Consider the following 22,009-nt stretch of genomic DNA (forward strand, 5'->3'; position numbering starts at 1 on the left):
AGGGCATACTGGGCACACCTCCTTCTGCCTACTGGAGCAGGCTTAGGTTCATCCTCCTCCAGGTCACTCTGTGCCTGTGCAGGCCTTGGCATTGGTGGGGGGCTGTGTGGCCCTGCCCCATGCTGTTCCTGCTGCAGCTGTTTCCACAGGATCATATTGTGTAGCATCGCACATACCATAACAGTTTGGGTACATGTAGCTGGTGAATACTGCAAGGCTCCACCGGATGTGTCCAGACACTGGAACCGTGACCTGAGCTTCCCAAACACATGCTCTGTTATATGTGTGGCCTGTGCGTGTGCCTCATTATGGCGTTGTTCAGGTGAGTGTGCATTTCTGAAGGGTGTCATCAGACACGGCTCCAGTGTGTACTTAGCATCCCCCACTAGGTGACCATAGGGGATGCCACCATTGGCAAACCTATGGTACAGCTGCATCAGATGCCATATGTGGGAATCATCGTAGCTTCCAGGGCAGCCAGCACACACATTCATTATAACGCCCTGGGCATCACATACAACCTGGCAGTTGATGGAGGGGATGCCCCTGCAGTTGATGTAGGCCCTACCCTGCTCACCGGGTGGTGCTTTGATGCATATGTGTGTGCAGTCTATAGCATCCACTACCCCAGGGTATTCTGCTATTTGGTGGAAGAGACACATATTGCTGGTCAACAACTCACGGGTGTTGAGGAAATATACATGCTCACTGGCATGTGCTAACATGGCATCCAGGAACTGGTGGAATACTCTGGATTCTGATGCCTGTGAGATCCCCATGTTATCCCCAGTTGTGCTTTGGGAGGTACATGTGGCTAGTATACCTAGGACTACACATACCTTGGTAACCACTGGGATGGGTTCCCCTCATTCGGTTTGGTATGTCAAGTGTGGTCAGCACAGCTCTACTACTTGCTGTAGGAGGTCTCTGTCCACCCTATAGCACTCCAGTATCTCCAGCTCATGTAGCCCCTGGTAGGTTACCCTGTGGTCTGTACACTCTTCTCTGTCTCCTCACTGTGGATTGTTCGGCAGCATGCACATCCTCATCACCCTCAGCCTCTTCCACACGTTGTTCTATGTTGCCTGCAGGAGCCCTTCTCATTTTGTAGGTTTGTTTGTTAAAATTTCCCTGCTTGTATACACCGGTGGTGTAGAGTGTGGGAAAAACCAGTGGGGAAGGTGTTTGCTTAGTTTATAATAGTGTTCTGGGCTGGGCTGGACTGCTGAATGTGTAATTGGCTGCTTCTGATATATTTCACCTGCCAGATATGCTAGTTCTCCTTGATTACCTTCCTACTACTGATTTCCCTTCCCATTGCCCTTCTATTTGGGCCCAGGGCCACGCCACGCAAACAGAGTACTCGGATGTGCACACTGCTGCTTTTTCCTGGTTTAACTTATTTTCTCTTCCTGTACATCCCAGTGTGCGGCGCACACACCCGTTTACACTTTGTAAAGAGTGCTGGGCAGGTTTAGACACACCCCCTAGCTTGGCTGTGCTAAGCTGGGAGCATACCCAAGCCAGAGGGCTCCAATCCACTTATAGTATGCCTGCCACACCCACCCATGATGTCACCTACCTCCTAGTCTTGCACTCAGCTAGTAATACTCTTACACTGTTGGGACCTGCCTCACATGCTGGGGAAAACTGGGATTCACTAGCCTTCCCCTCATTTGCATAGGATTGCCTGCTAATGCATAGTTACATGTGTCACACTGTGCCTCCCCGCTTAGCAACCACTATTCACTAGCCAGAGTGTCTTTTGCCTGCCATCGATTTGCATGCCGGAATACTGATTTTAGTTAGACTGCTTTTTTAGGTTTATTTTCTTATTTCCCCACTGATCCCTTTTGCGGGTTGCTGCCTTATGCTTCAACAGCCGTGATTGGCGGACATATAATAAAAGTTGTATTTTGTACGTTTTGCATTGTTTTCAATGCCAGTGACCTTCTACTTGGCCATTGGCATGCTTCCTCAGTGATATGCAGCCTATATTTGGAGCTGTCATGTCCCCGTTTTGGATTTTGCAGTACCATACTCAGTTACTAACTGAGTACATTTCTGCATATTACGCTAGTCCTGCACGCCCTGATTCCTGCTTCCTGGATGGCAGATTTACCTCATTTGCATGGTTTTCACCTGCAAATGGGGTAATTTGCATACAGGGGTTGGAAACATGCAGCACTAGTGCTAGAGCGCTCATGCATGGCAAACGAGCACGTACGTGGACCGCTTGGCTGCCATATTGGCAAAATTACCTCTTACACTAATCATGCACGCCATGCAAGCTTTTGAGTATCCGGGGGATAGTGTGGATACATGCACTAATTTATGATCAATAGATCAAGGTTGCAAGAAAGATTATTCTAAGTAGTTCTTGTTCTGATTGGTGGTTGGGGTAATTTGTTAATTGTTAATTTATTTAAATACTCATGATGTGTAAATGTTTTTTAGTCTGAAGAAGTCTCGCTAATAGCGAGACGAAAAGTGCTTCACGTTTAATAAAGAGGTGTTCTTGCATTATTCCAGCCATATTTGTAGCTTTTTGCAGTTGCTGGTGCTCTCTAGCTTTCTTGTTTTTGATTTGTTTGTTATTTCAGCTGTTCAGTGGTTTGACAATAATAGGATAACACATATGTTTTATGTAAAACCCTGGAAGGGCATTATGTTCCCAGTAATACACACCCTGGAGGGAAATATTGTGCTTAGAGAATGGGTTGTTTGTTAAATTTTGTATTTGTGATTTTTAGTACAATATACTTTTTATATTTTTGATATAAAATAGTTCTTCCACCTAATGTTTCAGACTTGCTCCAGCATATTTAATTGTTGCTGGTGGAAGTATTATACACTCAAAATATAAGTTATATAACTATTTAACGGCTACATACACACAGAGACACATGCACACACTGCAGTTAAAGTCACTTTGTTGAGTGAATACACCTCATATGTCTGTCTCATTGTGAACATATGTATGAAAATAAATCATGGAATGTAAGGCATTCCAACTCCTCCCCTTTACTGTCCCTCATTTTTCTGCATTGTGCTTACTGTCCCTGATTTTTCTGCATTGTGCTGATCTACCCCTTATGGAATGATTGATTTGCTGGTAAATAAGTGAGGATTACAGCCAGTCAGTTATGCCAGACATTAGAGTTGCATACTTGTTAATGTTTAGCAAATGCAGGTCTTTGGACTACAAGGTGGCTGCACACTGATCAACAATTTCGGCACTCCCAGTGTGAAAAAAGAAACTATGAGATAAGAGCCAGTAACTCTGCCAGTTTTAGTAAATTCAGTTATTGGCTATTAATCACACTGTCTGGAAGCCAGCAAAGACCTAACTTAGAAAGCATGAAAGAAAAGCAACTAGAAAATGTGAAGGAAAAACACTGACAGGGAAGAATCCTGCAGCTGTTCAGCAAAAAGCAGTTCAAGCTCCAGCTTTGGTACAAGATATGGCTTTCAGTAATCCAGAGGAAAAAATAAATCAAATGTGCTCAGAGCTGATTAAAATAAATGCAACATTGAAAGAGTATATCAACTTAAATAAAAAAAAAAAAGGCTGGGAAATGGAAGAAGCTTTAAACAGCTATTCAGATGAACCAGTAAAACTCCAAAAATCAGAGGATGAAGTGAAGGAAGAAATACACGATTTGTCAAGTGAAAAAGCGTATTGTGCATATACTACAAACCTGGTCATGAGAAAGCAGCCAAGAGCTGTATTAGTAAAGATGCAATCATAACAGCAGAAAGAGTTGATCCTGACAAAAGTGTGACAGAAGGGAAATGTATTAAAATTTGGAGACAGTAGAATGCTTGTGGAAAATGATTATTCACTGATTTATGCCAGCAATCAGAGAATATTGAGTGGCAGGTGTGAGATTCAAGCTGCTGTAGCCAGCTGTCTTCAAAATATTTTTTTCTAGAAGACCAAAGTCATTTTGTGATGCAGAACAGGCTAAGGAGGAAATACAAAACTTTGTCCAACAAAAAGTAAGCCATCAAAAAGAAGGGGACTCTACTTCCCATTCTTCTGATAAACTCAAGAAATGAGACTTTGCCAGTGAAATCTTTTCCAATATTCCAAAAGAAAATGCCTGAGAGACAGAAAAACGTGCAGGAGTTGACTAGAAAATTTGGGAGTACCTTTGACTTGAACCAGAAATCTGGCGTTGGGAGATGGAGATAAACAGGAACAGGACCAGGAACACTGAAATTGGTCAATAAATGTGAAATTATAAAACTTCAGTCACATTTGTGAAATATGGCTTTACAAGAAAAAGTTGAAAGATTGGACTTTTGTTGATTTTATTGAACTTGTGGAGTTTGGAAAAGTAAATACCTATACTTCATGTCATTAAAAGGAAGGGGAAAATTAAATGTAAGTAAAACAATTATTGCTCTTAACAGTATTTGTATAAAATATTTCAGAATATCAATTGCATGATATATAATAAAGCATTTTCAGTTATTGTGACAGGTGATAAAGATATTAAAGAGAACAAGTACCCTTTGTTAGTTTTAAAGAAATGTAGGCATTACAATATGAAAAAGAGAAGAAAGGCTGGTCAAAACCATGTTTAAGTTAATATGTTGTAATCTTAGGTTGTTGAAGTGGGGGAGGGGGTGTAAAATGTGCATTCTCTATATGTAGAGTTGATATGGTTTCTCTTACATTTGCATAGGTAAATATTTAGATTAAGGCCGTTGGCTTAATCTAGTAACACATTTTTTGTGTAAGCGAGTAAATAAGAAAACACTGAATGCAATGAAAAGTCTTCCTTTAGCAAATAAATATTCAGTTTGAGTTGTGAAGTTTGCAGCTGTACATTTTGTTCTTGTGGTTCCTTGGAGACAAGATGACTTCAGGGGAAGGCTATAAAAGCCAGAACACTTTTTTAAGGCTAAAAGTTCATGTTTTCTGAAAGTATACAATCAGTTTTCACATCTGGGAGGAGAATAAAGACAAGACAAGTACTGACACCAATTAGTGTAAGTAAGATCGCAGGCACTAACATGACCTTTAGCATAGATAGCCTTTATTTCAGGTTAATTAATGCCTGTGGATGCAGTTGTCAAGTTGAGATAATTGTTCCTGTCAGGAGCTTTGATATTTGAAGATGTATATAGTTTTGTGTGTTTGTATTACATTAATAGGTTATGGGAGTGTTCTGGGGATGTTTGGCCTTTAGTTTGATGGTTTTCATTAAAACAAAAAGTCTTGTAAAATGTGACATAGGTTCAAATGTAGATGACAAGAAACAACTGAATAAAAGATCAACCTGCCAAACATTAGTGAGTGCATGTAGCAGAAAGCTGTAAATAGACATGAAAAAAGTTGTCATATATAATAGGTGGGAATGATAACTTCGTATCATAATGGCTATACTATCCATAATATTTTGGAATGTGAATGGCCTTACAAGTATAGATAAAATGGTAAGAGTATCGAATTATGTTAAGAAATACAGAATGCAAAAAGAAGGGCTACAGAAGACAAATTTGGAAAGAAGTGAGCATGTGCATTTTAAAGGAAAGGATTTCAGGATGGATATTCAGCAGAGTATCAGGGACAAAGGAAAAAGCGGAGCACTTATATAAATTGCTAGAGGAGCTCCAAAAGTGATAGAAGAGGGAGAAATGATAATAATGGTAGATTTGTGGTAGTAAGGGGCAACTGGAAAGGCAGTATGATTACCCTAGTATGTATCTGTATTCCACCTAAAACTGCTGGCATGGAGCTTAAAGGAAAACTCCACCTTCTCCTACAGTTTAACTCAACTCTAAGGATGCTTTTCTCCTTACATTATGATTCCAGTACTGTGTAGGTACCTGAAACCTGCTTGCACTTTATAAAACTTTAATTTCTTCATTTTGGTATCAAAGGAAGGGAAAGACCACCCACTTTTCTAAGCTTAACTTCTCACATAAGTTGCAAAGAAATTTGACTACACCTGCATGACATACCACAGACACAGAAATTTGTAGTCAGGAGCTCAGGCTGCTGTAAACAAGACAGAAAGTGTGAAACTGTTTTCCATTGTCTTTATTGCAGATAGGAAGAGAAATTACACTGATTTACAGCTCCTTACAACGTAGCCATGCCTTTCATAGCAAAACAGAGCAATTTGATCAGTCAGTGTTTAAAGGCAATTGTCACCTCTTTTGACAAATTTACATAAGCAGCATCACAGTATTGAAAGGCTAAGCTTTAAACTTTAAATGTTTATTTATACTACTTTACATTTTAAGATGACTTGAATGTAGTATTAAAGATGTCTGTGAAATTTAGAGAAAAGTCATAAGATATTTTTTCTTGTAAAGTATCAACACAATTACCAGAGTGTAGGGGGAAGGGCTGTCAATTCATCTTTGGACTACAAAAAGATACTTTGAACAAAGACCTGAAATTTAGCAACTGTTCTGGTTGCAGCGGTATAATTCCTTAGCATACTATAAAACAAACCCTGAAATACACACAAATGAGGACCATTCAGGAAATAAAAGAAATAGTCCTATTACGGACAGTATACAGATACAGAGAGACAGTGACTGACATTAATCTCATTATATGTCAATGGAATGGGAATACACCATTACTTCCTTATGTCTTGCATGCTCATATAAAGTAGACGAAGTGAATTATGGGAAAGAGAAAGGCTTGAAAAAAATAAGATCACATTGATAAGTCAAGCCCTATTGACAGCCATTTTGCAGAAAACATATTAAAATTCTATAAGGAGCAGTCAGAGTGATTTTAAGATGTTAAAATGACTCAGAAAACAGAGATAGAGTGAACAAATAGATTTTTTTTAGTTCTAAGGCAAAGTTTTCCTTTAAAAACATTTTGAAGAAACAATCAGCTTTCAGCAGGGAATATTACTTATAGGTAAAGACTGGAGTTTGATTTCCAACAGTTATAATATAGCTGGGGGACCAGGAAGAAAAACGATAAAAGAGGGTAGATATCTGAAGAAAGTTATGAGCATATTTGCTATGGAAGATGTGAATTCAGTAGTAGAAACTCAGAGAGCATTTACATATTATTTCCCAAGGTACAATAACTGGGCTAGACTAGACAGAGACTATATTTAGTTGAAAGCTTCAACACAAATCCAATAATTATTTCAGATCATGTGCCAATAACAACTAAGATAAAATGCTGAGTAATAAAGTAAAAATGAGACACTGGTGCTTCACCACCTATCTGTTAAAAAGAGTGGAATTTATGAAATGGGTAGTGGAAATTATTTGAGAGTTGTTAAAGAAGACAGAAATGTCTTCAAAAGCTATAGCTACTAAGTGGAATAAAATGAAAGTGAAGTTTAAAATAGTATAGAAATAAAAGAAAAAAGAGATATTGTTAAGAAGTAAGAGGAATTATTTAGAGAAGCTGACAAAGGTTAAAGTATTGCAGAATAAGGGGAATATCGCATTACAAGAAGAAGTGCAACTGCAGAGTGCTAAAAAGAAAATAAGAGGATATCAGGATAATATACATGAGTTTTAAAAGATATCTGTTAAGCAACTGTTTTATATAATAATTCCAGAGCACTTAGACTTTTAGCACGACATTTTGCACCATAAACCATAATCGAAACAATAACCATATTTTTTCAGCCCTCTGCTTGGATCTCTCCAAGGCATTCAATATAGTTGATCACCAACTATTAATCCACACCCTGCAAACACTCAGTCTAGATCCTAAAGCCCTTCATTGGTTTAAATCCTATCTAAGTGGTAGACTGCAGGCTGTTCTTTGGCAGAATAAACTCTTTAACCTACTACCTAACACCCTTGGAGTACCACAAGGCTCTATACTAGGGCTCCTGTTATTTTCCATTTTTATCATTGATATGAATACTGTCATCCCAAAGGTCAGCTGTATCCAATATGCTGATGACTCTAGCCAGATTTGCTTGGCCACATCCCCAGTAGAGTTATAGTTAGCCACCCAGACCACCTTTAACCCAATAGAAAACTGGCTTTCCCAACGATGTCTGATTCTAAATCCTAAAAAAACTAAAATGCTGTTATTATTACCTACAAAAAGGTCTACTGCCGTTAACTTTATAATAAAAGCAAATGATGGAACAGTAATCTCCTCTAACCTCTCCATTAAACTATTAGGTGTCATTATAGATAATAATCTGAAATTCGACCTACATGTTAACCAATTGACCAAATCCATCAACAAAAAACTAAGATCACTTTACAGAATAAAAGCCTTCCTAACCCCCCCCCCCAGCCAAAGTTGCCATAGCTCAATCACACCTTCTCTCTATTCTTCTGTATGCATCCCTTCCTCTCTCTAATGTTAACAAGACTGTCATGAACAAACTCTCAATCTGTTATAACCACATTGCCAAGTTTGCCACTGGGCTGCCTTTTAGGACACATCACTGCATCAGTCTAATCCAGCTTGGATGGCTTTAACTACCCAGTCTAATACTATATAACCAATTTGTTATGGCCCATAAAATCATATATAACCCTAACAATACCCCTGCACGTAAAGATCTTGTCACCCTCTATAATAATCCTATACCGCTGTGCTCCTCCAACAGACTCCTTATTCAGATATGTAAAACTAATAACTCAGCCAGTGACTCACTCTTTGTAAATTCAGTAGGTAGATCATGGAACCCTCTACCAGCTGATATTACCTTACTCTCTTCACTTGGTCAGTTCAAAACTAGGCTCAAACACCACCTGGGAACAAACTGGCAATGTCACTGTATCAAGCCTGGTTAACCTGTCTCTGGAATGTGTAAATCTGCTAGGTAGCCTACTATGTAATTTTATCCGATTCTCTCACTGAATAACACTACCTGATGATTTGTTATAATGTTTGCTCTTCTAATCACTGAAAATATTCTATATGTAATTTGTATTGTCTGCCCATCTAATCTCTGTAAATAATATATTTGTTATTTGTAATATGTGACATGTTATGATGATTTGTTATTCCATGGAGGTTTTCTCCCCGGGCCTCCGCTGAAATTGGACATGCCTCCAGTCGGACTATCCCGGTCAACAAATGTAAAATAAGTAATAAAAATAAATAAATAGAAAGTAGAAAGGGTTGTTGACATATTTAGGGAGCCTATAACAATAAAAGGTACTTGCGTATTATCGCAACCAGATTTTTGCTGTTGCGAATTTCGCTTTGTTGAATACAGATGACCACATCATACACTGCAAAGTATTGTGCAAACTCATTATTGCTGACAAAAAATCTCTGGACTAGCTTCAGGCACAGAAAAAGATCAAAAACAATCATCTTCCCTTTTTGCATGCATTACAGACGCACGCTTGAATTGTCAGGGATGCTATCTTAACTGAGGAATGAAATATTTGAACCGTGAGGAACAAAGCACTCACAGAAGGAAATCACAGACACAGGAATGATGTTTTGGGTAAAGTAATACTTTGTTAAAAGTGTGTAAACAGAATGGAAAACAACCATTTTAATGTGAAAGTTGAGGAACACTACTGCTGGTAAAATTTCAGGGTGGATGATGTTGATAGCAGTTTACGGTTTCCTGATTAAACCGTACTAAGAACAGTACGGAACACATGTTACTGGCTGATGATGTCCTTCTTCCTGTCGTTACTGCCATGTTTGGACCTGAGACTGTGTGTAAAAATTGTTAAAACTAAAAAGAAGTTATGCATGACTCCTGTCTCTGCCTTTCTATGTGGTGGGAAACTGGTGAGCAATTGCAGTGATTAAGACAGCAGCCCTGACAGCTGAAGCATGTATGCAGTTTACTGCGAGCTACATGACATGTTGGCAGTAAAGTGCATACCTAAACAGCGATATTAACTTACTCATTTTTTGGGTGATACTCCTGCCTAAAACAACTGTCAGTGTGAAAGAAAACCCATAGTCTGACATTGTCACACCATGAACAATTACATTTCCACATCGGGAAACAATAGCTATTATTGCAAAAATCTGGTTGAGATAATACGTAAGTACCCAATAAAAATAACCAGAGCTCCTGTAGAGGTATTAGAGATATTTAGGAAATTTTATGAAAAAAATTATAAAACAGAGAAATATGGAAATAAAGAAAAAGTGCAAATGGAAATATTTATAGAAGATTAACATATGCCAAGGTTAGACATAGATGAAGCTCAACAATTAACAATTAAGACAGGAAGAAGATGGGATAAAAATGATAAACAATCAATCTGCAGGAAACTGTCCAAGAATAAATGGTATTCCTGGGGAAATGTGTTAGCTAGGAGGGAAGAAAATGATAAAGATATGGAAGTTATTTGTTTAACAGTATTTTAAAAGCATCAACATCCTGAAAGAAAGCCATGGCGGCCATAATGACTAAAGAAGATAAAGACCCATCAAACCCAACATCATGTAGGCCCATTTTAATTTTAAACATTGATTTATAAAGTGTTTATGTCTATACTAGCTAAAAATGGCAAAGGTTTTGCCAAAATTGATAGATATGAGCTAAAAGAATGGCAAACATTTTGCTAAAATTTATAGGTATGGATCTGTGTGATTTTTGCGGAGGGGAGGCAAACATTTGACAGCAGTAATATAATAATGATGATCCAGATGGAAGATGAGTGTAAAGAAAGAAAATACCACTGTTGTTTTTATTTATTTATTTTACATTTGTTTACCAGGAAGTCTGGCTGGACACAAAAGCCCCCTTTCAGTGAAGGCCCAGGGAGAAAAACTCCAGTACATGCAGTACAAACAAAATCTTTTAAGTTATACAATATCAACAATGTCAGGCAGAATACAATTAAAAGAAATATTACACTGTCAAAATAGTTAATATAATAGCTATGCATAAAGTAGTAATACTTCTTATACTAATTATATTCTATAGAGCTATAGGTAAATAACTATGCAGTAGGATAGATGTCATAATACAGAGTAGTGGGTTATTTACAAAGGGAGGAGAGCAAAAGGTTGATTTAATTATGAGATATAAATGAAATGAGTCATAAAGAAGTTAAGCAAGGCATACATAGAAGGTGGGGTGGGTGAAGACAGAATGATAGTTGGTAACAGAGTAGAGGATAGCAGAGGTATTGTAGAAGAGGAGGAAGAAGCAAACATCTTATACTTATCCTAAGATGTACAGCTATAGAACCAGGGTGGTGAAAGGTGTTTTCTTAGATGTGTTTTGAATGCCTGTCAGTTTCCAAGAACTCTTAGAGCATGTGAAAGGGCATTGCAGAGGGTAGCTACAGAGTTTGAGTGTATAGAGGCTCCCGATGCATTTTTGGGCTTTAGTGACAGAGAGACATAGTTTATCATTAGAGCCATGAGCTTTGGTAGGGTGGCAGTGTTGAAGCATGCCTTTTGGTGCTTGATGCTTACCAGAGTAGTATATTAGAGAATGAGCTAGTGGTAGCTGACTATAGTGAAGGTGATGTGGAAGTTCAGTCCAGTTTAGTTGTTTAAGGGCAGAAGAGTGTGATGGGTTTTAAAGGGATGATTTTGCAGAAAGTGAACTATTTTATTGTAGGATTGTTCCAGCTTTATTTGTGTGGACATCTGTAGGCAAGTAAAGTATGGGGAGGCATACAGTAGGGTAGGTAGGAGGTAGGTTTTAGCTATGTTTTCTTCTAGTTCTGTATGTTAGGTAGGGTTTTGTTCTATACAAGAGGCTGAGCTTTTGGTGTATTTTAATAACAGTTTGGAAGTGTAGGTCAAATTTCAAGTTGTTACCAATTCTGACTCCTAAGAGTTCGGTGTTAGGAACCTGTTCAATCAGGGTGTTATTTAATGAAGTGATTTTAGCAAGAGCTTTACTTTGGGGGAATGTTTTAGAGGTGAAAAGTAGTAATTTTGTTTTGGGGCACTTAACTAGGAGTTTTGAATTGTCTAACCAGGATTCTATGGACATAAATGATTCTTGAATAACTTCCTGAAATTTTTGTAGGTTAGAGGCTGTGCAGATGAGTGTGGAGTCATCTGTACGTTGTGCAAGAGTGCCATACTTGGAAGCAGCATGTAGATGATTTATAAATATGTTAAACAGGAGGGTTCCAAGTATGGAACCTTGTGGCACTCCTACCATAATGGGTAGAAATGATGAGTATTCTTACTGCCATGTGACTGCTTGGAATCTATCTGTTAGGTAGCACTTAAACCAGGAGGGGGAGAGACCCAAGGAGGAAGGTTTTAGTAATAGTTTATGGTGAGAGACAGGGTCAAATGCTTTGGGCAGGCCTGTGAATAAGGGAATACTAGGCTACTGCTGTTTAATGGCATCAACAAAGTGAAGAAGGGCAAGGTGTGGTGCTATGGTTGGGATAAAAAAGTTGTTTGGGGGACAGAAGATAGTGGTAAGGTACTGAAGTAACTGGGAATGGACACACTTTTCTTTTGCTTTTTATTTTATTTTTTTCACATATCTTTATTTGGTGTTTAAACTTGCAACAGCAACAATATTTGTAGTATATACAAAACAGTAACATGGGCAATATATACAAAAACTATGTACACAATAAATGCCACATGCCAGAAAAGGTCATCTATAGAGATAAAGGTTTTATCATAATGACAATAAGGTAAACACAGAATAAGAAAGACCCTTAAATAGATGTCCTGATTAAAACTTTGAAAATTTGATGAATACATGTTATTAACATTAATAGTGCAATTTAGAGATTTATTACAAGAGGCATTCAAAGAGTTTTTCCCAATAATTATCATAATAGAAACATTTATTGTGATTGGTTAAAATAATTTATGTGTTCTTATATACCTAATAACAGTTTGTTTAAAACCATCCCATGAAATTTTGGATATATCAAGCCAGTTTTTGGTAATGAAAAGTATAACCAATGAGAATAATGTAATTAAAATATGGATATCTTCATGGTTTAAACTAGGTAGGGGAATATGTAGTACTGTAAATTCCCAAGACAGGATAGATTTCTCATAACCCATTTTCTCTAATTTGACTTTTAGGGAACACCATAATTTGTACAGACATTTACAGCTCCATAATATATGTAGCAAGTCAGCTTTCTTTCTACTACTTTAGATAATGATGACAGGATGGTTATTGGTCTGAAGTTGGGAGTAGTCAGCAGAGGGCCCTCATTTATGAAAAGGAAGTTTGTATGCCTTTTTTCAAATGGCTGGGACATGAGATTCCAGAATGGATCTGTTTATTAGTAAAGATATTGGATATGACAAAGCTTCAGCTACACTTTTTAGGAATTCAGGAAGAAGGCTGTCTGCAGCAGAGCATGTAGTTTTCTGTTTTAGGAGATATTTTCTCATAGTGACGGTAGGGACAAGTTTTAGTGAGAAGTGAGCGAGCTTCCATGGGTTTTGTTGGTAGGGGTTGGTTTGATGGTGGGAGTTGTCTTTGATAAGTGAAGCTACATCTTCAAGGAAGTAATTATTAAAGTTATTAGTGACTGTTGATGAAGTATCTTCTGGGAAGGGAGTTGACTTTGACCTGGATTTAGTAGATTGTGGACCAATGACTATATTTTTTTTAGAATTATGTTGGTGTGCCTGCTGTAAGTTAAAGTGCTAGAGGTTTTTTTGTCAGGCCTTATACTATGTTTCATTTTATTTCTTATCTGTCTATAGTATAGAAGTTTTTCCTCCGATGTGTTAACGTGCCATGCTTGTTGGTGAGTCTTGATGCAGACAAAGCATTTGGCAGTGTAAACTAGGATTTTATGAGTAGGGCAATGGAAGCATTCCTTGATGAACTAATAAAGGTAATTAGGATGGTATATGTGGACTTGGAGGCAAAAAATTAAAGTGGGATGGTTCTCCTCTGAAAAGTTGCGTCTGAACAGAGGAACCAGGCAGGGGTGTTCTCTTTCCCATTTGTTATTTGCTTTATATTTAGAGCCACTGGCTAAGAAAATAAGGGCTCAGAAATTTAAGGATATAATTGGCATGGTGATCAAGAAAAGTTTATTTTATTTGCAGACAATATTATTTTGTACCTGATAAAAAACAGAAAAGGGCATCTTGGTGTTGTTGAATATCGTGAGGCAGTTTCAGTGCTTTTCTGGATATAAAATTAATGAAGATACACAAAGGCTGTAGCTGTAAACTATGTATGCACATATGAATTGCTCCAGCAATACCCATATTTATGGGGATATGATAAAATGCAGTATTTAGGAGTATGGAGTAAAAAGAATTATGTTATGGGAGCTAAGGATATGTGGGAAGTGACTAATCAAAAGATCATACAAAAACTGAGAATCTGGAAGCTCTTCTTTATACATATGGCTATCAAGATACAAGCATTAAAAATGTTTTTAGTCCCTTTAGTTTTATATATAGGTTAGGCTTATTTTTATCAACCAGAGGAGAAGTTGTAAACAGTAATTAATAAAGTGTTGAAGGAATTTATCTGGAGGGGAAGAGGGCAAGGGTCAAGTGACATAAGTTGATCTTTCCAGTAGTACAAGGTGGTTTAGGATTACCTGATTTTTGAAGGGATATTTTAGAGCTACACATTTAAGGCTCATATGCATAACATAAGCAGAAAGCTATAATTAAAAATGGAAAGGATGATGATGATGAAACAGGGAAATTCAAGAAATAAAGAGAGAGTGGGATTTTAGAAGCAGATCCTTAAGGAGAATAACAACAGCCATACAGAATATTATATTCATAAAGTAGCAGAAAGTATTGTAAGAACTAAGCCAACATGAGAATGGAGAAAAGCGATTTTGCTGATACGGATGACTGCAATTAGGGGTACAGAGAATAAGCAACAAGGGGCCAGAATTTATTGGATAAAACTGGCAAAGGAACCAAAGTATTGGGAGCAAATAACTAAAGAGGGAAAGGTATTAGAATTGGAAGAAGCAATTAATATATATGGGCTGTAGGCAAAAGACTGCTTTCCATATTAGGGATGGATCTCAGAGTAGAGGCAAAGAGAAAGGGATAGGGGAATCCTAAGTGAAAGTCCTGATCTGATAGAGATTTTATTTGAATATAGAACAGCAGCTGCTGTTAAAAAGGGATAGTAGGGTATATAAAATATGCTATAGCTACAGGAATCAAGCAGAGGAGGTCAGAAATGATTGGTAAGAGAAAGTCTGGATAAGCAATACACAAAGAATAAATGTGAGGACATGTATATGGCTCCCAAGTATGCAACAAAGTCTAGAATATTATGGATTTTTACTTGAAAGAGTTTGCATAGGTATTTTTATACCCCAAGCAGACTCCAAATAAATTTTCACTAGGTAGATGGCAAATGTTGGAGGTATGGTGGGGAAGAAAGAGGTAACTAGGAACATTTATTTTATGAGTGTAATGAGTTGGCAGACTTCAAAAATTCCATTCAGAGTAGTCTGTCAGAAAAGCTGGGTGTAACTAAAGAAATGTTTTTTTTTTGTTTTTTTTTGAGCTGAGACATAGGATCTGAATTGCCTAGACATGGTAAGGCCTTGCTAAGTTTAATTCTGATGGCTCCCAAAAAAGCAATTACTAGAAAATGGAAATCAAGGTCTGAACCCAACTGTGTTTGAAGTGTTAAATATTGTATCACAGATAAAAGAACTGGAAGTGGGATCTTTAGAAGAGGATAGGAGAAAATTACGTAGAAAAAGTGAAATTGAGGGAAATGCATGCAAAATAATTAATTGGAGGAGTAGGAGGAATGAGATTTAAGGGAAGGCAGGAGATGAGCAATTTATCCAATGTTGGATTAGTGATACGTATACAAAATATGTGATGTATAATGTTTGTAACTTAGAATATGTTAATATGGTTTGTTTTCTTTTATATAAATGCATGTTCACCTATGTCCTAGGTGATAATTCAATAAAGGTCTTTGTATGATCATTTTCTTTTTTTGTTGTACTTTTTTTAATTTTATTCTCGCTAAATAGCAAAGCTGCTTCTAGTGAATGTAAAAAAATTGCAGCCATTTACTTTTTTACTATCTGAACTTCATGGCAGCTTAATATGATACCGTTAAAGTGGCAGACTAGTTCTTTAGTGGGCATTACCTGTACATTAACACCCTTGTAAAGAACATTCTGTAAGTGAGAGTGAGGAGGTAAGCTACTTCAAGGGCCTCTGTCAGTCACATTCTCAGCCTAACAGCATTACGTCAGAAAACTAGGAGGGCTAGTTAGGGAAATTTTGCTCCTGATGTCATATCTCCTTATGAGTTTCCAGTGCTCCCCAAGTGTTAGAAATGAAAACTACAAGGTCAGTTCCCTGAGGAGTCAGGAGGCCCAACTCATGCTAGGATCATGTCATGGTCATTCTGGAAAGGAGCAATAAACACAATAACCGGGGAGGACAGCCAAAAAGTTAAGTGAAACCATGAGGGAAGGGTAAAGAAAGAGCAACAATTACAGAAACAGAAAGTACTGATTTTTTTTTAATTACTACTGTCTTACTTTGAGTTGCAGTAACCCTGAAGGAAGAATGATAATGTAAGGGGAACAAATCTCTGTACCTCTCAAATCTCCCTGATTTTGTCAAACAACCCCGGTTACTGATTTTGCCTCTGATTTTTGTCCTGTCCCTTGTAACATGTTTGATTTTCTGGTAAATTACTGAGTAATACAATGTGTCATTAATGACAGTAATTAGAATTTCATACTTTTTTGATGTTCAGAAAATGTATTCTGATCCAAAATCTGCGGTTCTATTAACTTTTTGAATGAATTAGAGTAATATTTAAAAACTGTCCCTGATGTGGAAGTTTTGTATCCCCATTATTTTTGGCGTTGTCCAGCACACCCCATTTGGGAGGAGCAGGTGAGCTTGCTACCTTGTAAGAACATTTATTTACTTTTGGTGGTTTGTGTGTTTGTATGAATGAACTGTTACTTTGTGGACTGCTGGAGAAATTTTTCCTGTACTGAAGGAAACAATTTTACAAAGTCTGGTATGAGCTGATGTGTTTAGTATAGTGGGGAATTAAGCTGACATAGTATACACCCAGCACAACAAATACAGTAAATTCAGAATGCATACACCTGGTCCAGTAGCATTGACATTAGGTAAGATTTTCTGCTAACCACAGACGCAGAGGAGCACATTGCACAGTACGATTAGTTTGTACAATAGTAAGACCTCTTTGCAACTATTTTGTAAATCATACACAAACCAATGGATTGATAAAAGGGTTTGACATCCTGAAAGGTTTTATTTATTTATTTATTTATTTATTTATTTATTTATTTATTCATTCACATTGATGACCAACTAAGTGGGATGGTTAAAGATCATTTTCAGATATGGCAAGGCTGTCATTTAATGTTACATAGTTAACTAGGTCAGTAATTCCCACCAGTCATCCATCTATTATAATATTATATATTACAGTCATATTGCTACATGATAATCATATAGAATGAAAGGCAAATCATAGCTCAATAGTTATCTTTGTTGTTTACAGGTATGCCAGTTGTTTTAGAAGGCTGGATAAATATAGCAAGAAACTTGCACCTACAGTTAACAAAGAAATACAAAAGCACAGAGTTCAGCAAGTTGTTTCCATTTCATCACTCCAGCTATGTTTCAGTTGATATTAGATACATTTATTCAGAGCTTTCCATGAATTTAAAAAATACAAAAAACCAAACCCTTCAAGAGACTGTTACACTTCCAGAACTGCTCAGGAGTCTGCATGATGTCACAATAATTGAAGGGGAAGCAGGAAGTGGGAAGTCAGCATTACTGAAAAAGATTGCAGTTATGTGGGCATCTGGATGTTGTCCACTATTAGACAGATTTCAACTTGTGTTTTATATCTGTCTTGGTTCCTTAAATGACAACCAGAGAGTGGCTGATGTGATCTCTAACCAATTACTTGGGCCTAACAGCAGTCTGTCAGAGGCATCTCTTAAGAACATGCTGGAACGTCTAAAGAATCGAATCTTGTTCCTTTTGGATGGATATGGGGAAGCTTCTTCCATCCCCAAACAGATTGAAGAATTAGTCCACAAGAACCACATAGACAAATTATGCATTGTCATTGCAACTCGTAGCAACCAAATTAGTAGAGTGCGTAGATTTGCAAGCACAATTCTTAGCATCACAGATTTTCCATTTTACAGTATTATGTATATGTTAAAGAAGTTGTTTTCTCATGATTCTGACTTTCTGAAGACACTTGGCATCAATGTAATAGCATCTCAGACTCTGCAACGCATTTTGAAGTCTCCCCTGTTTGCACTTGTGATATGTATATCATATGTTCAACACCCCAAAAGTGATATATATGATACAACTGCTATTTGTAAAGCCTATGTAATGTACAACACTCTTAAATACTCTGAAGAACCACAAAAGATGACAACTAGTATGATGCTGTGTGGAAAACTTGCGTTAAAGAGTTTTTTTAAATCCTGTGTTGAGTTCACTGACAAAGATCTGTCAGAAGCACAAATTGATGGAGATGAAGCCATAAGATTTGGATTTCTAAACAAGTTTACTGCCCAAAGGCCTCATCCAGTTTATAAGTTCCTTCACCCATACTTTCAAGAATACCTTGCAGGTAAAACACTGAGTGAATACTTTGAATCAGATTTGGAAGATGACATAAGGAATGGTCTACAATTTTTACAACAAATTGACACTTTCCTGAAAATCGCAGGCCGTTACTACTTTATTCTGAAGCATGCCTGTGGCTTATCTCCCAAGGCAACTCCCCGGATTATATCCTACATATTAGATGTTACAAAAAGCAACAACTTTTTAGACTGTCAGTCTGAAGGCCAGACTTATCTAAATTATCATCCAGAACAAAGGTTGACAGTAGAAACCTTGCTTGCTGTGTTACAGCTTTCCAACCCTGAAAATGCATGTCAGTATGTGACTCACTTTCTTTTGAATTTAGTGTTAAATGGTGCTTATAAAAGTAATTCTGTTTTGGAATCTTCTTCTCAAATCCTGAGGTTTCTGGAAGGAAAAACACTTTATTTTACAACATCCGAGTTATCAGAAAATGCCTTGCTTCATTTTCTTGAAGACTATCCAGAAAGTTTCTTACTGTTGCACAGCATCTGTTTCACTCTTGTTGGAAGTGTAAGGCAAACAAATGTATTTTCAGAAGCAGTAGAGACTCTGTTGAAACAATCACCACAGACAGTCGAAGAAGAGTACATTGCTGCTTACCAGGTATTCAATGTCGCTGTTGAAGATCAAACCATAAATGCCATTAGCAGTGCTCACAAAAGGATTCTCAGACACGTGCCAGAATATTTTATTACCCCATTTGTTGCAGCAAAAAGGTGTAACAAGAAGCTTAAAGTGTTGAAACTAAATGTGGATTACATGGACTCATTTAAAGATTCTGACCAAACGAATCTTATAGAAGTTTTAGCCATAGCAGCAGAAATTGAATTAAGTCTTCATAAGAGTAAAGGATTCACTAGAATAATAAAGCCTGCTATTGAGCATTATAGTACTTTGTTTACTAAGTGCAGTATTTATGAAAGCGAACTTAATGAGGAGGACCAGAAATTGATTCAGTTAATGACTTCACTTCGTTCTATTGAACTGAGAGTTTCAAAAGAGGAAAATCCACCAGGTATTATTATTATTATTATTATTATTATTATTAATTTTTATTTCAGCGAATTGAATGTGTTGTTCATTATTGTTATGATGTTGTACGTATATTTGTGTGAAAGTAGATTGTGTGTATCTACCTGTGGCTTCGTATGAACACACATGCACATCTACATCAGTGTCATTTTCATGTTGCATCTTAGTAGTTTATGCTTGCTAAACACAGGTGAGTTCTAAGAACAAAGCATGTAAAGCACGAACACTGTTAGCTTAGGGAGTAAATAGCTGACATCATTTCATGTGTATCAGAAGTAAAATAAAAAAGTAGAGAAAAGCCAAAAATATAGTGGCTGGGATAATACCTCTCAACTGTCCAGATTTTTGCATCATATTTTTGGTCTGTTCCTCATAAAATTTGTGGTTTTATGGATTTATGTGGCAAATCAGTGAGGACTGAATTTATGAAATAATCACTTGCATTAGAGTTTCAGAGTTTCAGGCTTGCACTGCAGTGGTGGTGCTGCGGTAGTGTTGTCGCCTCACAGTATGACATTGTCCTGTTCGATTCTCAGCTAGAGCGTCTCCTGTGTGGAGACATGCGTGAATGGGCGTACCTTCGTTGAAGGTTGTGCGTCAGAGCAGGCATGTAAAAGTCTACTGCCAATCATTAGCGGACCGGAGTTCTGCTGTGGCGACCCCTAACCGGGAAAAGCCGAAAGACGCAACAACATTAGAGTTTCAGGCTTCATATCCTTCATAAAATGCATGGTAGTACAAAATCTTTTATTCTATCAACTTTCTAAGTGTATAAGAGCAACATTTAAAATTTTTACCTATTTTTGGGGCTTTGTCAAACTTTTTTGTGCTACAAGGCTGAGAGCTATGGCTGGATTCAGATATAATTAGCATACTGTGTTACGTGAAATAGTGAGGTGAGCGGTGATATGCAGAATGGCTCCAATTTAGAGACGTAGTATGATTGTGCCACCCAGGAAAGCATCTTGGTTAGCATCAAATGCAAATGACTATAGAGTAACACACAAATGAGCAGTATTATGGAATTATGGAAGTAGTGGAGCCAAATGGGATAAACAATATGGTAGTGCAATTCAGAAACACATAAAAATAATGCTAGGAAACACTTCAGGCAGCTAGTCTGTAGACTGTCATTTCTCAGGTGGATGGACATAGAGAGAGAGAGACCATATTAAGATTTTAGGAATATCCTCTGCACTAGCTGGACAGCATTTTTAGTGGCCTTTCTTACAGCCAGTGTCCATGATGGTGCACATTGTCATCCTCCGCATCACAGATAGATTTGACCATGCCTAACCTGCTAGCACTTCCATGACCGAGACATAGTTGAATGTTTATATGGGGACAGAGACACCATATATAAGAAAATATGTGCCATCCTCACATGAAATCCTAAGGGATGAATGGAATACCAATCCCTGTGGACAATAAGGTATTTGTTACATTGACCATCCTTGCTACAAGGCCATACAACCGCCATTAGGAGACACAGTGGATGTTTTACTGGTATCTACCTCATGAATACTACACTACTTCCTTAATGTCATGCTGTAACATGTGGGTGAGCAATTGTGGTCTCATGGACCACAGATGGCAAAAACACCATTGTGTGGACAATCTATGACATAGCCCATTTCCTTGAGGTTCTAGAGACCGTTGACATTGCCCAGATCACTATTAATCCTCTGACTGGTCCACATGGTCATCTGTATATCAGTCCAGAAGTGTTTCCACTCCATCAATTTCCAGATAGTGTGAAATATACATAGTATTTTTCCAACATCTGGCACACATCCAACCTGTATCAGTGACTTGTGTGAGGTGATTTCCCAGAGATACATTTTACTGGTGATGTTGAATATGCTCTGGAGCCATGGCTCATAACACTATTATGTAACCTACAGAGCATGTCTACGTTGTCATACAACTCTGCACTATCACACACCTTTTACAACATTACGCATGTGTTCAGATTATTGAAGTTCAAGTTTTATTGCCTAAATTCTGCTGGTTATGCACTGCAGTATGCTCTGAAAACCTGCAGCAAGATATCTATTGTCTCTGCAATAATGTTACTCAGACAGTTTGAGCTTGGGATCACTGTCAGAGGACCAGACAGAAAATAGCTAATAGCAGGGGAAGTGGTGGGTGAGGAATCATCAGAGGAACCTGCTGTAAGAGATAGAACCACATAGGAGGCTAAGGCAGGCAAAATATACTGAAGCATGTCAAAGAGGTTGAATTTGGTCCACAACTATGGACCAGAATAGAGACAACAACTGGTAAAACTGCTGCATTCATTAATACACCCTTCTTATGCACTACAGTTCTTTGACTGACCACATTGTGCATCAGCCATTATATAGCCCATGTAACACAGTGGGGTTAGTCAAAGCACAGCTGTCATCATTTGCACAGGCAGGGTACTGCACAGTGACAGGG

At 37.6% G+C, this 22,009-nt stretch overlaps 1 protein-coding gene across 1 annotated transcript in view; it reads left to right on the forward strand.

Moving 5' to 3' along the window:
• Nucleotides 1-19,687, forward strand: part of LOC122795945 (baculoviral IAP repeat-containing protein 1-like) — a 378,361-nt gene extending 358,674 nt beyond the window's left edge. Inside the window, exon 9 of the mRNA XM_044064428.1 lies at nt 17,415-19,687. Within this exon, the coding sequence (XP_043920363.1) occupies nt 17,415-19,687 (2,273 nt within the window). The remainder of the gene's footprint in view (nt 1-17,414) is intronic.
• Nucleotides 19,688-22,009: the final 2,322 nt, after the last annotated feature.

Source organism: Protopterus annectens, chromosome 2.part2, assembly GCF_019279795.1.
Source record: "Protopterus annectens isolate FY-2018-M chromosome 2.part2, PAN1.0, whole genome shotgun sequence".
Classification (NCBI taxonomy): Eukaryota; Metazoa; Chordata; order Ceratodontiformes; family Protopteridae; genus Protopterus; species Protopterus annectens.